The sequence below is a fragment of the Eubalaena glacialis genome, chromosome 1 (genome assembly GCF_028564815.1).
Source record: "Eubalaena glacialis isolate mEubGla1 chromosome 1, mEubGla1.1.hap2.+ XY, whole genome shotgun sequence".
In the NCBI taxonomy this organism is placed as follows: domain Eukaryota; kingdom Metazoa; phylum Chordata; class Mammalia; order Artiodactyla; family Balaenidae; genus Eubalaena; species Eubalaena glacialis.
Genome location: NC_083716.1, coordinates 19,268,840 through 19,285,586, shown reverse-complemented (window position 1 = coordinate 19,285,586; position 16,747 = coordinate 19,268,840). Strand labels below are relative to the sequence as shown.

At 33.7% G+C, this 16,747-nt stretch overlaps 1 protein-coding gene across 3 annotated transcripts in view; it reads left to right on the top strand.

Annotated features, from left to right (window-relative positions):
• The window catches only part of SHOC2 (SHOC2 leucine rich repeat scaffold protein), a 99,566-nt gene that overhangs the window by 74,727 nt on the left and 8,092 nt on the right, over positions 1-16,747 (top strand). For all 3 annotated transcript variants that reach the window (XM_061193390.1, XM_061193399.1, XM_061193409.1), the window contains 2 exons: positions 10,495-10,625; positions 14,910-15,098. In XM_061193390.1, coding sequence (XP_061049373.1) covers positions 10,495-10,625; positions 14,910-15,098 — 320 coding nt within the window. The remainder of the gene's footprint in view (positions 1-10,494; positions 10,626-14,909; positions 15,099-16,747) is intronic.

Genomic DNA, 16,747 nt, shown 5'->3' with positions numbered 1-16,747 from the left:
CCTTTTTGGTCTCTTTTCCTCCCAATTTTTATTAGCTTTATTGTTAGGACATGCAACATTTATGGTATGTCTTGTTATGCCATAATTGCCCAAGTCATTTCTTGGTTGGCTGAAGTCAATCTTGTAGTAGTTTTCTCAGAAATGGTTCATGAACAGTAGTTCCCTAGTTCTTGTATGTTTGTAACCTTTATACTTAAAGAACAGTTTGATGGATATAAAAATCACTGGGTTCAACTACTTTTCCTTGAGCATTTTAGGAGAACTAGGAGGTAGCTCTGTTGTCTTCTGGAATTGAATATAAAAAAGTATGAGGCCAGTCTAATTTTTTTTCCATTATAAGTGACTTAATCTTTGTGCCTGGCCACCCAAAGTGTTCTTTATTTCTAAAGTTCAAGAACTGTATTATATCCAGGGCCCATTTCCCTGGGATACTCTGAGCCAGTTCAACATATAGGTTTAATCTTTATTTCAGTATAGTTTTCTTAAATTACATATTGACATATTTACTTTGTGTTGTATGTTCTTACATTGAAATATGTCTGAATTTGCTTATTTTGAACAACCAACTAATTTTAATAGTAAAGGAGAAAAGAAAGAATAATGCATTTTAACATGATCACTTTTCGGTGGAATGAAACATGAAAGCACTTTAGAAAAGAAACTTCTTTTATAAAATTAAAGGCTTGCTCAGTCTTAGAAAAGTAAAGGTTGTTTACTCTAGCAAATCAGACAGGGGAACTGAAATTAAAGATGCTTGAAATGTTATACAGTTATGTCCTTATCACTCTCATTGAGGGATAATTATTGTATATTTCTTAGGATATTATAGATGCATATACTTTATTGTTCCTTGAGCATATCAGCCAAGTTCTAGCCTCAGAGTCTTTGTACTTCTCAGTTTCTCTGCTTAGAACTCTTTTCTCCTGAATATACACATAATTTCCTCTACTCTTTCAACTGATCATATGGATATATAGAGTTCTATAAAGGGCATGGTCATCAATCAGCCCTGTTCTTACTCTCAAATAATCTAACAATATTTTGTTATTTAATATTTTATGCATGTCTCTGTTTCCCTGTCTTGTTAAATAACAATCAAAGAGGGATGCAATTAAAGTACTAAAATGAATAGTCTTGGCAAACAGAGATAGCATAGGTAGTGGAGGATGATAAAATTATCCAGTTAGTAAGACTAGGGTCCTTTGGATTCACTTCGTCTGACAAAGGGTAACTTCTCCATGTATCCTTCTTTCTCCTGGCTTTCTTAATTTTACATTTCTTTTCTCTCTTCTATCAGAAGTAATTCTTCTGTATTTCAAGTGTGTTTATTAATATGAAAACATTTGACTTCATTATTAATCTCTACTAGTTGACATGTTATCTCAGAATAACACAAGTGCCTCACTTCTAGCACATTCTACATGGTCAGATTACAAATATGTATTGGAAATCAATGAGAACTGAAACATTAACAGTAATAAAAATTTAAATATCTCATTTATTTTCATATGCTTTGATAGTTGTCAGCAAACTAATACAGCTGTCATTCCAAGTAATAGAAAAGTGAATAAGTATTGTTTATTGAAAGTTTTTATAATATTGTAGTCATTTATCATATACCATGTTTATTAAAATAATTCTTTTGCCTTTCTCCATCCCTCTCATCCCCCATATTTTGATTGTATAGCAGAAGGTTGAGATTTGGTGAGAAATCGGAACATTTGGGTCTTGGTCTGTTACAAATCTCAGCAGTCATAATTGACCTTTGAGATTCTCCCTCTCATTTATTGGAGAAGAGCAGTTCACCCCAAACCGTCAGTGGCAAACTTTTAGAATATAGTTCTCCTGATACTTTTCTTCTTTTTTCTGGTCTACTTCTTGAAAAGTATTACTTAAAATGAAAAACAACAACAAAAAATAACACCTATCCTGGAGAGTTGATGCTAGTCCCACAGAAGTTGCCCTGCTCTTTTCCCTGGTCTAAAGAAACTAGCCCAAAACTCACAATTGAAAAATCAAATCTTCTATCGCCTTACAATCACTTTTCCAGAAATCACTTTAATTCTTTGCCTTTTCTTTTTCTTGTAAGTAGACCCAGATATTTTAAACCCTCTCTTTATTTAACACGAATACTCCTAGAGTAGTTATCACTCTTTGGCAGCACGCACTGCCATTTACTTCCAGGCTGAGCAGTGCCAGGATCACTGACAACTCAGGATGTGAAGAAGAGGCAGAAGGAAATGGGGAGAGGGGCAGCTGGTTGCCGTTAAGTGAAAGAGTGCATAAAAACATATTTAGAGTTTCTCTGATTTAACCATTAATCTGCCCTGTTGAAGAGTATAAAGTATATTCTCTTCATGTAAATATTTTCTAATTCAAGAATCAGCTATAAACTAAAGAAAATGTTAAAATTCATTATAGAAGTCGTTTTGTTTCAAGCTATGAACCTGATAGCTTGAAGCCTTCTGAGGTCTCAGGTGGTTTTATGAAATCAGGGAGAGGAGGGTCTGAAGTAGGAAAAAATATTTTATTTTCTATTTCTTTTCAGAATGAGAGAAATAAGCAACAAGTCCTTGCCTTCAAGGCTGGAGCACAGAACAATTCACAGAGGTCTGTTTGTTGCAGTGGTCTCTAAAGAAATGTTACAGTAATTATGGTTATATCAACAAGCAGAGTTTTAGTGATTCAATTTTAGGTAATTACAGTGCTGCTTACATATAACAACTTTACTAGTTTTTTTTTTTTTTAATGGTGGCATTCTTTTGAGTTTTTGACTTTTAAGAATTTTTGTATAACTTTTCAGTTTATTTTCAGTTTCTCAGTTTAATGTTTCTGGAAAAAATTGTACCTTTGACATTATTTCATCATTAGAACTTGTGTGCCTTTTCTACTGATTTTTTGCTACTTTGTTAAAATAAGATAAAGACTATTTGAGGTAGAGTCTTACTCAAAAGTTACACTAAATTAACCTAAAAATGCTGATTATATTTGCTGAAATTGAAAGCACCTAATTTTAACTCATAGCCATTTGATGTTTCCATATTTTAAAAATCTGACAGCATAAGAAAGCAAGCTGTCAGAGCAGAACACAGAGCAACTTACAGTCAAAATTAAGCACTTAGAAAACTGAGTGCCAGTGATTGGCAGTGATCAGCCTACATTTATACACAGAAGCTCGGCAATGTTGATTTTATTTCTTAGTCACAATGGCTCAATATTAAAGCAAGCTATGGCTTGATTTCTAGGTTGTAGTTTAGTTTGTGGTTAAAACCACTTATTGAAAGAGGTTAGAGTTGAAACCACTGCAGGGGGTGAATCACAGTAAATGCCAGACTTCTGATGTCAAGTTTTCTTCTGGCATAAGAAAGCATTGATATTTTATCCTTACTTTTTTTCACCTCTTTTGTTTTGCTGAGAGTAACGGACTTTGACAAAATGTGGATGACTCTTTGAACATGCCATGCTCTCAAGAAAGTGACAAGTGCTTTGCAAATGTTAGTTTCTTCATCAGAATAGCATATTCTCATAGGTTACAATTTTTAAAGTTCATTCTCTTCTACCCCACCTTCCCCCCCCCAAAAAAAAGGAGAAAAGAAAAAAAAAAGTTTAGGAAAGTTGGAGGTATCATTTTTGTTTAAATAACCGCTAGCTTTGGTACTAGATAATTTCATGTGGCATTTTCACTACTTCGTTTTCATTTTGTAATTTTTATTTATTTTTAAATTAAAAATTTTTTTATTTTTTAGTTTTTTTGGCTGTGCCACACGGCATGAGGGATCTTAGTTCCCTGACCAGGGATCAAACCTGTGCCCGCTGCAGTGGAAGCACCGAGTCCTAACCACTGGACCACCAGGGAATTCCCCATTTTGTAATTTTTAACTTCTAGAAACCTGTTCTGACTTTAAAACTGAGAAGCTTATTTTGCTTTTGGAAGAGAAATTTCAGGAATGTGGTTCTATTTACTGGGTTTGTGAGCTGATAAGCATCTAGAATTTGGTTACCATACTAATCTTTGTAACCAGAGAAAGTTTTTGGGTTTCATTGAGAATAAAAATTGGTCAGAATATTGTATTCACCTACTTTTCTACTGTAAACAATTATTGAGGCATGTCGGTGGAGCAAAATTATGGGGACTTTCTGCTATTAATAAGCCCTTTCCTCTTGCAGATTTCATAGACCCCTTGGTAAATGCTTCTGCCATTTTATTACAATGGAACAACTTTCTTTCATAGGGAAAGCAGTGGTATGAAGGAGAGAAAGAGATGAGCTTCTTTACTTCCAGTTCTTTTTTAAGATTGAGCATCTTTTATCTTCAACTTTGTGTAGCAAATTAAAATTTTATCATAAGATTTTGACATTCTTTGTAGTCAGACATTATCACTGCTTGCAGGAAAATTTCCACCTTTACCAGCCTTGTAGCTATAGTGGCCGTGGGCACGGGATAGACAAGGGATAAAATATTGATACCTTCCCTCCCTCCCCATTTTGAAAGGATATGAGTAAATGGCCGCTGTCCTTCAATTTTGGTGGGAATGAAATCGATATAGCCTAGTGGCACTGTCTATCAAGATTTAAAATATCTATATCTTTTGATACATCAGAAATATTTTCACATGTACGCACAGATATGTATTAGAATGTTCATTATAGAATTCCTTTTTAAAAATTAGAAACAAATGCTGTCAATTGGGGAATGATTAGATAATGGTACACATCGTAGAATACAATGGTTAAATAAAATGAAGTATATCTGAATTTACTCACCAGAAAATATTTCTGTGACCTGTTACGTAGGGTGAAAAGTACGTAAAATGATCCCATTTATGTAAAACTAAACACGGAAACATTTAAAAAAAATCCTGTATTTATATATGTGTAAGTAAATGCTTACAGAAAGATCTCAATAGGTACATACTAGACTACAAACCATGGTTCTCTGGGGAAGAGAGTAAGTTGCATTTATATATTTTGTAATTAAAAAATTATTTGGTGGGATGGGAGGAGTGCAAAGAGTTGGAAATGATTAGTTCGTTCTCTGATATCTAAAAATGGGCTGCTTAGACGTTGGGTGTCTCAGAAAAAATTATTGCAAATATTTGCAGAAGAACTAATTTGTACTCAGACCAGACAAATCTGATATGTATTTTAAAACCATGTCCAGTTAACATCTGTGTTTCATAGGCTATTTTATAAGATGAGAATGGGTCAAAGAAAAAATCTTTTTATGAACCTTTCATATAATTTTAAGTTTTTGCATCTTGTTCCTAATGGAAAGGAGGACAAATAGTGAAATATTTTAGCTTCTATAATTATTAAGAAAGTATGAATGAATGCCTGCTGTTTGCTTAGCACTGAAACAAATTCTGTGTGGAGATAGAAGTACATAGCAACCTCCCTTAAAGGATTTTCAGTCTTTTGGGGGAGGTAACTAATCCATGAAACAACTAACAACATAAGACCAAATGTAAGTAAATGCCAATGTATGATGAAAACAATGTGTGGCCATGAGTCCAGTTTATAGGGAGATCAATAAGGTCTTCATAGAATGGCCAGAGGAAGCTTCATGAACAAATATGCTAGACTCAGTATGGAATAAAAATGCATTCCATGAGCACAACAAGGACAGTCAAACAGCGTGGAAGCAAGAATGAACATATCATGCTTCTGTGTCAGGAGGAAACAAGCTCACTGGAGCAGAGTCGATGAAATTCACGAAAAATGATTACTTGATAAGGAGCCAACTGAGTTTGATTCTAGCTCTGCTGTTAAGTCACTTTGCATATCTTATGCTAAAGTCCGTGCTGAGTACTCTCAGATGGCTCTTATTGCTGCTTCTTGGGTATCTTTCTTATCTCTTGTCTTTTTTTATCAGAATGGCTATCTAAAACTTCAAACTACCGTGCTCTGTTTTTCCACAGCTTAGCTCATATCCTCACCGTATGGAGAAAACGAGCCTCACAATGTAAAGTGTCCAAACATCTTGGTCTACATTAGTATAAAACTTCTCCAAAATGTAAAATATTCATTCAATAAAAGGCTGGTATAAAGATATCACAATTTTTAAAAGTAAAATGACTTTAGAATTATAGACTTTTTCTTTATCAAAAGGGTGTTTTAAAATTACAAAATTATAGAAAATTAGGGAAATTATAGACAAGTTGACAGAAAAAAATTTAATCTTCCATAATTCTATCATGCAGAGATAACTGTTAGTTTTGATGTGTTTTTCCCCACTCTTTTTGCATGCATGTGTTTTTTACAATGTTGAGATAATACAAAACACATGATTTTGTTATCTGGCTTTTTTCATTTAATATCATAACTTAGTCTTTCACATCTTAAAGATTTTTGTAACATAATTTTAATAGGTACAGAATGTAACAGAATATAGAAATACCATAGAATAAAATCATGTTTTGAAGATCTGTTAGGTATCAGTCATTGTGCTAAGTATCTTACACACATTGTATTTAATCCTTAGAGTAACCCTGTCGGATAGGTGGCATTTTCCCCACTTTATGAGTGAGGAGATAGACTCTGTTAAATAACTTGCCCAGGATCACATAGATAATATAATATCCTTTGTTTTTTCTATTACACTGTGGTGCCTTCAATTTAAATAATTATTCATCTATTCTTGAACACATAGGTTGTCCCCATTTTTTGCTGTTAGAAACATGACTATAATTAACATACTTCATCATAAAGCAGATTATTTTTTGCCAACCTAACTTCTAAGTAACATTTGTATCATATTCAATGTCACAGTGCAGTGACAACAATAGTAAATATTATTCTTGCCCTTATTTCTGATCTCTAAATTCTCTGGAGCTTTGGAAAGTGACCCAGCCCTCTGCTTGTTTGTTTTTTCTCCCCTTCCAAAATTGACACATCTCACTGGAGTGTCATCAGAAAGATACTAGTGAAGCATCCTTAGTTAATTTAGGAAACACTTTAAAGGCAAAATTAACTTGTCTTTGCTAAGTCATAGTTTTTATTGTTGCTTTTTAATTCAGTTTTCTGCCTGTTGGAATCTTAATAATCATAACTAGCAAACTCTCGGCCCACTTTCCAAGCACTGTTATAAGAAAGTAATATAAATTGAGCATAGCATACCTCTGTAATAGTTCTAATTGCAGGAATTGAAATGGTTGCTAAGGTTTTTTTCGCATTATAGTTGGCTAGACTTATGGTATAGAATTATCATAGTATTTTTTAAAATATTTACTTATTTGGCTGCACCGGGTCTTCGTTGCGGCATGTGGGATCTTTAGTTGCGGCATGTGGGACCTTTAGTTGTGGCATGCAGGATCTAGTTCCCTGACCAGGGATCGAACATGGACCCCCTGCACTGGGAGCACAGAGTCTTAACCACTGGAGCACCACGGAAGTCCCCAGAATATTTTTGATAGCAATACTAACTCTTGAAAATGTAAAGGGTAAAAATTAGCTCCATTTAGTCATTTCTTAGAACCTTGATCACTGTTTTCTTCAGCAAAAGGGAAGGATGAAAATGAGTATAACAGGATAAGGAATATGAGGCATGGTGACTGCCCTCCTAGGTTTTAAGACTTAACTTATTCTATAAGCTAATATATATTTTCTGTAAATATTGGAGTAATGTTAGACATATCTAAGAAAGAAAATTATTCATACAACAACTTTTTGAAAAATGGTCAAAGCAAAAAGAAAGAAATGGACAAACATCAGAAAGTTGCTGAAAATTGAAAGGCATCAAAATATTTATCTCCAAAAAGTTAAGTGTGACACAAGCATCCACTTCTATACAGGCATATATTGGAGACATTACAGATTCCATCCCAGACCAGCACAACAAAGCGAATATCACAATAAAGCATCACACAAATTTTTTGTTTCCCAGTGCATATAAAAGTTATGTTCATACAGTACTGTAGTCTATTAAGTGTGCAATAGCATTATGTCTAAAAAATGTACAAACCTTAATTAAAAATAGTTTATTGATAAAAAGTACTAACCATCATCTGAGCCTTAAGGGTCTTGCCTTGGTCCTCATGGCTGCTGACTGATCAGGGTGGTGGCTGCTGAAGGTTAGGTGGATGTGGCAGTTTCTTAAATCAAACCACATAAAGTTTGCTGCATTGACTGACTTTTCCTTTCCTGCAGCATGTAATGGTATGTAATAACGTTTTACCCACAATAGAGCTTCTTTCAAAATTGGAGTCTGTTCTCTCAAACCCCTGCCGCTGCTTTATCAAAGAAAGCTTATGTAATATTCTAAATCCTTTGTTGTCATTTCAACAATCTTCACAGCATCTTTACCAAGAGTAGGTTCCACCTCCAGAAACCACTTTCTTTGTTCATCTGTAAGAAGCAGTGCCTCATCTGTTAAAAGTTTTATCATAAGATTGCAGCAATTCAGTCACATCTTCAGGCTCCACTTCTAATTCTAGAAGTCTAGAGAGTCAGCCTGTCTGAAGCTTTGAAGCCAAGCATTGAAGCCAAGCATAGACTTCTCTATAGCTGTGAAAGTTCTAAATGGCATCTTCAGTATAAGGCTGTTTTGTCTACATTGAAAACCTTGTTTAGTGTAGCCGCCTTCATTAATTATCTTAGCTGCGTCTTCTGGATGACTTGCTACAGCTTCTACATAAGCACTTGCTGCTTCACCTTGTACTTTTATGTACGGAGAGCCATCTCTTTTCGTAAACCTCATGAACCAACCTCAGTTAGTTTCTAACTTTTCTTCTGCAGCTTTCTCACCTCTCTCAGCCTTCATAGAATTCAACAGAGTTAGGGCCTTGCTCTGAATTAGGCTTTGGCTTAAGGGAATGTAGTGGCTGGTTTGATCTTCTATCTGGACCACTAAAACGTTCTTTACTTCAGCAATAAGGCTGTTTTCCTTTTCTATCATTCACGTGTTCACTACAGTAGCTCTTTTAATTTCCTTCACGAACTTTTCCTTTGCATTCACAACTTGACTGACTGGGGCAAGAGGCCTAGCTTTCAACCTAGCTGTCCACATGCCTTTCTCACTAAGCTTAATCATTTCTAGCTTTTTATTTAAAGTGCAAGACATGCGACTGTAACGTTCACTTGGTTAGAGGTCACTGTAGGGTTATTATTGGCCTAATTTCAATATTGTTGTATCTCAGGGGAGAGGGAGAGAGACAGGGAAGCAGCTGGTCAGTGGAGCAGACAGAATACACACAGCATTTATCAATTAAGTTCACCGTCTTAAATGGGTGCAATTCGTGGCACCCCAAAACAATTACACTAGTAACATCAAAGATCACTGGTCATAGATCACCATAACAAGTATAATAATAATGGAAAAGTTTGAAATATAGCAAAAATTACTAAAATGTGACACAGAGACATTAAGTGAGCAAATGATGTTGGAAAAATGGCACCAGTAGACTTGTTCAATGCACAGTTGCCACAAACCTTCAATACGTAAAGTTGCAGTATCTGTGAAGCACAATAAAGCAAAGTACAGTAAAATGAAGTATGCCTATAATTTCTAATACTGGTAATACTGTTTAATTTAAAACTAGAGGCTACATTTAACATTTTAACCTAGCCCAACTAAAAATGCTATAGCAACAATTGCAATGTGGAATTAGGAAAGAAATTAACCAGTCATGGCAAAGAAATACATTGAACTAAATTCTCATTACTCTTATCTTTTTTGCTATCAAAATGAACTTATTTTCTGATGTATATTGTTTGGGAAATTAAATTTGATTTAAACCTTCTATGATAGCAGATATCATATTCATCCATGTAGCTTACATGTAGCTTGCCGTGGGTCTTGGCAATAAAAGTAGAAAATGTCTATTTTTCTGCTTTGCTTATTTTAGGTATTCAATAGTGGCTAATACGCTCAAGCTGGATATGTTTAGATAATAAGACTATAACTTTCACTTTTGTTTGTAAAAAATTATTTTGAGAAATTTTTTTACCATCAGGTCAACTTTTTAGAGAAATTTTGGAATGTTTATATTTAAATTCATGGAAAATATTGAACCTTTCTGATCTCACAAAATAATTGTGCATCTTATATTTTAAATAATACTGTTTTAGAAATTTGGAAGTTTTTTTTCAAAATTACATGTACATTTTTATATATAGCCACTTGTTCTATATTGGATCACCATCACACAGATACAAATGGGATTAACTATTATAAATTTAAAGTATTTACTGCTTTGATGTTATTCAATTAGGCCTTATCTAAAGGTTAATTTTTTATTAAAGTGTGACAATACTTTCCAATAATTGATTTTAAAGATTGACTTATAGCTGTGCATTTCATTATTTCTCTAAGAGGGCACAAAAGTGGTTTCAATTTCATCCTAATTGACAGAGTGTAGTGTGCAGTTTCTTGGTACAAAAAGTTAAGGATCTTGCTGAAATAGTGCTTCAGAGTAATTCATAAATACTGGTTGATAGCCTGGGACAGTGACAGGCTCATCGGATTAAAAAAAATTCCATTTTTTTGTGTGTTCACAGGAAACCTGTCCAGTTTAAGTCGTCTTGGTCTGAGATACAACAGACTGTCAGCAATACCCAGATCATTGGCAAAATGCAGTGCACTTGAAGAATTAAATTTAGAGAACAATAACATTTCTACTTTACCAGAGGTAAGAGGTGGATTACGGTAAACTCTTGAAACAAGTCTGCAAGATAATGAAGGGAAAACTAGTCAATCTTTACAGCTGGGTAAATAATATGATGATTGAAATTGCTTAAATAATGGGTATGCTATGGACATATAGCCCACCACTAAGATAAAAATTCCAAAAAAGAAAGAATAGATATGATTATAGGAACAGAAAGGAAGGTGGAAAATCAGTGTGCTACTTTCCGCTTTAGCACCATGTAAATCTTTCTCATGTCATTTGGGACTTGACAGTAAAAGCCATTAAGGAGAAGTTGTATGGCTGGTTTTAAAACTCAGCTTCCCCACCCAGTTCAGTTATAAAAGAAAAAAGATATTGTAGAAAGATGATAAAAGAATGACTACATAGAATACACTACTTACTATCCAGATTAATATGAGCTGCAACATGCCTGTGACCCAAATTATTACCCTGCTTATACAATAACATTAAAGCCTGTTTAGCATATACCAGTCACCAGAATCTGCTATTTTTTTAACACATTATTTTTAATTTGGGTTTTGTTGGTTCTGTTAGAAAAATATTTTCACTTCTTTTGCGTAGAGATTAATTGGGCAAGATGCAATATTCTTTTTAAAATTGTCTTTCTCAACTTTATTATTTTTTACTCCTGCCATTTCTTCTTTTGCTACCTGCTGTTGTAGCATACCCAACAATTAGTAAGTTTGCTTGTAGTTATTCAAGCATAATATCTTACTGTAGTATTCTAACAAGCAAAAGAATGGAATTGTGGAGTTATGGATTGATTGAACTTTGCAAAGTCTTTTTTTTCTAATAATTAAAACTATATAAGTAACCCTATTATGTTTAGATTATTACTAATTTTCCCAACTCTGTGTGTGTGTGTGTGTGTGTGTGTGTGTGTATGTGTATTTGAATTAAGAACAAAGGTGCTTTGGATGAATGTTTTTCAGATATATGCTTTGATTTATAATGAACAATTTGAGTAGGTGAGGCTCTAGGTTTGTAGCAATTAGTTTATCAAATAAATTTATTTAATTGATCTGTTTCTTAGGCATACAAAGATAAAGTAGCACCTATTAATTTGGTTCCTACTAATCTAGATGCTTGCGTTTTCAGAAAAAACTTGGTCAGAGTACAAAAATGAGTTTCCCAGGATTGTAGTTTCTAGTCTGGACCAGTTCACTAAAACTACTATGACAGTATATCACCTGTGGCAAAAGAGTACTATTGTTAGTAGTAGTTTAAGTGGGGATAAGGATTAGAATCCACAGATTGTAGATATCGCCCTGACAGCTAGACTGTTTGGATTTTTTAATTTCTGTGATGGTAATTTACAGGGATCAGAATGGGTGAGGTTCTACTGTTTAATGTCATCCTCTTTCTAACAGTGATTCATATCCATAATAAGGGAATAATTAGCATATTAATTAGACCTTGTTGGGATTATTTTAGGATGTGATTTGTGAGCTTAAGTAAGACTGACTGCTTTTACAATGTCAATATGCCTAAATAAAAAGACTGGGTGTATATCAAGTTTCACCAAGTGAGAAATTTTAACATTTATTTACATATCCAGTCTTATTGTCACTGAAGGGAAACATAATTATTGGAAACCTCTTAGGATAAAGACATGTGCTAAGTACTTTCATATATAATATTTTGTTACTGAAATAAGTCAGGATTTATTTTTGATAAGAGAATTATAAAGAAGACAGCTCTGTTCAGTCTGGCTGTGGAAGAAAGGGTGTATGTGTATTTAAACAGGCCCGTTTTCAGATAGAGAAGCTATGGGGGAAATCCTTTCTTGGCCTTGTTCGAATATTGGAAAATATTAAGTTTTATTTAAATAGTCTATGTGCTTTGGAAGTAGTGTATTCTTAATACAAATGTGTAATTATCTGCGTTTATAATCACAATAAGAAAAATAATAAAATCCATTAAACAGCACTTAGACGTTCAAGCTGGCAAGAAAAATCAGGAAAGTGGTTTTCACTGGGGGCTCATTATATTGCTGAAATCAGAGCTGGCAGAATGACTATATACTTTTCCATTTGAAGACTGTCTGAAAATGGACTAGTTTTAATGTAGACATAAACACAAAAGGAGAAAGAACTTAATGAATTTAAGCACATATACTCAAGGCATAAGGCTAGGAGCTCTACATGTATTATTCCATTTAAATCTTCACTATAATCCTACTAGTTATTGGGGTAGTCTCATCAAATAGGGAAATAAGACTTAAGAGAAGTCACTCTTTTGGCCAAATTTGTCACGCTTAAATACTTTTTCTGGAAATATGGTGAGAGATATATTATCTAATTAATTCACCAAAGATCACAAAGCTAGTAAGTAGAAGATGTGAGATGGGACCCCAGATGTGTCTGACTCTAAAGCAATGATTAGCAACCCCAAAGCTTCATAGTATGACCTAAGAATGGAAAGGTTGGAGAGCTGCATTCTTGTTGCCCCTTTTCAAATATCCTCAGGTGTTAACATTTTTTCATAAAAGAATGTCAATTCAATAAAGTAAGTCAGCTCTAAGAATAATAAAAATAACATTTTTGCCATGAGACTCAATAGAACTCCTTTATTTACAGTGAAGTAGGATGTAGACATTTTCCCCGAATTGACTGCCATGAAAGTTTTCTCTTTCTGTATTCTTTCTTTTTTCTGTGTATAGCAATTGACAAATGTTGAGTAGCTTATTCATGTTCATCATAAAGGACAAGTTTCAGTTCACTTCACTAATTATAACTTCAATTATATAGTTATTTTTTTCCTTTAGTGGGCCTTGCAAATCACAGCTGACACTTCAGGTACTAAGTCTTCAGTTTCCTCATGGTAGATAGCCAAAATTTGAACATTATTTAAAACACACACCTCACAATGTTTGTATTCTCCTTGCTTGGGCCTTTACATCAATCCAGAATATTTTCTTCTGCTTCTCTGAGTATTTAAAAATTTTTTTCATCCTTTAAGATCTGGCACACTCTCAGCCTTCTTCCTGCTTTTCTGGTTATTCCAGTATTTCTTCTTTTCTTTGAATTTAAATAAAGAAGTGACTTAAAATTTGAGCACTTATTATAATGCAAGGTATTTTAAAGCTATTTATTTATTTTTATTTCTTTAAAAAAACTCTATGATAGCCTATAAAATAAGGCATCATCAATTTACAAATGAATAAAACTAGTGTTCAGAGAAATAACTTGCCCAGAGTCACAAGCTACTAAAAGATAGGGCCAGGATATAAAACTATTTTATAGCCTATACCAGTGTTTCTCAAACATTAATGAGCATACAAATCACCTGGGAGTCTTAAGACTCATATTATGATTCTCTAGCAGTGGGGCCTAAGAGTCCTCATTTCTAGCACGCTCTCAGGGGATTCTGATGCTGCTCTTCCTTGAGCCAGACTTTGAATAGCAAGAGCCTATTCTGTATACTTTGTTACTGATTATATACAGTTATATATTATTTTCTTTTTCCTATCTGTGTGCTTTATTTCTCTTAGTGGGATTTAGTCTTCTTAATGGCAGAGATTCTTTTATAATACCTAACACTGTGGTTACATGGTGGGAGACTGAAGTAAGAGGGAATATGGGATTATATGCTAAGTAAATACTTGTTTGGTAGATGTATATTCCCTCCGAAATTTACTGTATGGAAAAGCAATATATTATATAATATGAGGAAGTATATTATCTTCTGAATTTAATATTCCTAAAAGGAACATTTAAATTACTGAATGACACCTTACTCTGTGCCAAGCATTATATTAACCTTAATAATAATTTAGAGATAGGTACTTAACTAAGACCTGGATAGGATTGATCACATAGCAGATGGCAGAGTCAGGACTCAGACCCAGGACTGTCTGATACCAACGTTTCCGCTTTTATAGAGGTCTAAAACTAGCCACTCATGAAACACCTCTTACCCACAGACATATTTTCTTTACCCTGTAGAGTGTTTTAAATAAATTAAAGCCAAAGAATAAAAATCGGAGATTTAATATAAGTAAATGAATTTCGTGTTTCTTTGTAAAGTCTGGAAATATGACTACATTGGCTCCACATTCCTGCAAGGCAACAGTTAGCTAGAGCTGAGTAGTGAGTGACTTTCCTCTAGATGAGGCATCACAGAACCGGTCCAACCAGTCTCTGTCACTTGTTACCTGCAAGGCCCTTTGAGGCATTTGTTTGGGACTGCTGCTCTGTACTCTACAGAATAAGTCTTGTTACAGTTCTAATTCTTATGTTTATTTCATTTTTTTTTTTACAGAGTCTTTTATCAAGTCTTGTGAAACTGAATAGTTTGACCTTAGCTAGAAACTGCTTCCAGTTATATCCAGTAGGTGGTCCATCTCAGTTTTCCACCATCTATTCCCTCAACATGGAACACAATCGAATCAACAAAATCCCATTTGGAATTTTCTCCAGAGCAAAAGTATTAAGTAAGCTGAATATGAAGGTAAGCCTCTATTTGTATGAGGGGAAAATAACTACTATGACTAGTACTTCTAATATTTATGGTTTATCTATCAGAATGGGTACTTGTTTCTTGCTGATGGGAATCTAAACTGATAATAAGGGTACTTCAGGACAATTTGTGTTAGACAACAAATAGCTTAGAACCATGCAATATCCTTAGCAATTTGAATAATCATGAATATCCATAACAGCATAGTTGTAGGGATATTTATTGCAGAGCTTTTCATTTAACTGGTAACAACTTATTGAAATTAATAGGGATTTCATTTCTTAAAAGTACTATATCTTCAGTGAAATAATATGAAGCAATTACAAATAATACTCTAGTTTAGAAGAATATTAAATACCAGTTGAAATATTCTCAATTTATTAAGTAGGAAAAAGTTAAGCATGTAAAGATTCTGTTTGTACACATTGTTTTTAAAAGCTGTTTTTAATGTGTTCAATTACATATTAAATATCTATAGATTTATATGCATACATATAGCCAGTGTTTACTAAAATATACTGTTTATCTTTGAATATCAGAATTATTTATGGGTGATCTCTTTTTTTTATCTTTTTCTTTTTATTGAGGTATAATTGACCTCCAACATTATATTAGTTTCAGATGTACAACATAATGATTCAATATTTGTATATATTGTTAAATGATCACCCCAGTAGGTCTAGTTAAAATCCATCACCATACATAGTTACAGAATGTTTTTTTCTTGTGGTGAGAACTTTTAAGATTTACTCTCTCATCAGCTTTCAAATATGCAATACAATATTATTAACTATAATCACCATGCTGTACTTTTGACTCTCTTCATCCATTTCATCTACCCTCTACCCCCTGCCTCTGGCAACCACCAATATGTTCTTTTTCTCTCTGAGCTTGGTTTTTGTTATTGCTGTTGTTTGTTTTTTTTTTTAGATTCCACATATAAGTGAGATGATATGGTATTTTTCTTCCTTTGTCTGACTTACTTCATTTAGCATAATGCCCTCAAAGTCCATCCATGTCCTCACAAATGGCAAGATTTTTATACTTTTTTATGACTGGATAGTATTCCATTGAATATATATACCACATCTTTTTTATCCATTGATTCATTGGTGGACACTTAGGTTGTTTCCATATCTTGGCTGTTGTAAATAATGTTGCAGTGAACATAAAGGTGCATATTTCTTTTTGAGTTAATGTTTCTGTTTTCTTTGGGTAGATACATTGGAGTAGAAATGCTGGATCATATGGTAATTCTCTTTTTAATTTTTTGAGGAACCTCCATACTGTTTTCCATAGGGACTGCACCAATTTACATTCCCACCAACAGTGCAGAAGGATTCCTTTTTCTCCACATTCTCACCAACACTTGTTGTTTCTTGTCTTTTTGATAATAGCCACTCTGACAGCAGTGAAGTGATATCTCATTATGGTTTTGATTTGCATTTCCCTGATAATTAGTGATATTGAGTACATTTTCATGTACCTGTTGGCCATCTGTATGTCTTCTTTGGAAAAATGTCTGTTCAGATCCTGTGCTCATTTTTTAATTGGATTGTTTGGGTTTTTTTTTGCTGTTGAGTTGTATGAGTTCTTTATATATTTTGGATGTTAATCCCTTGTCAGATAGATGATTTGCA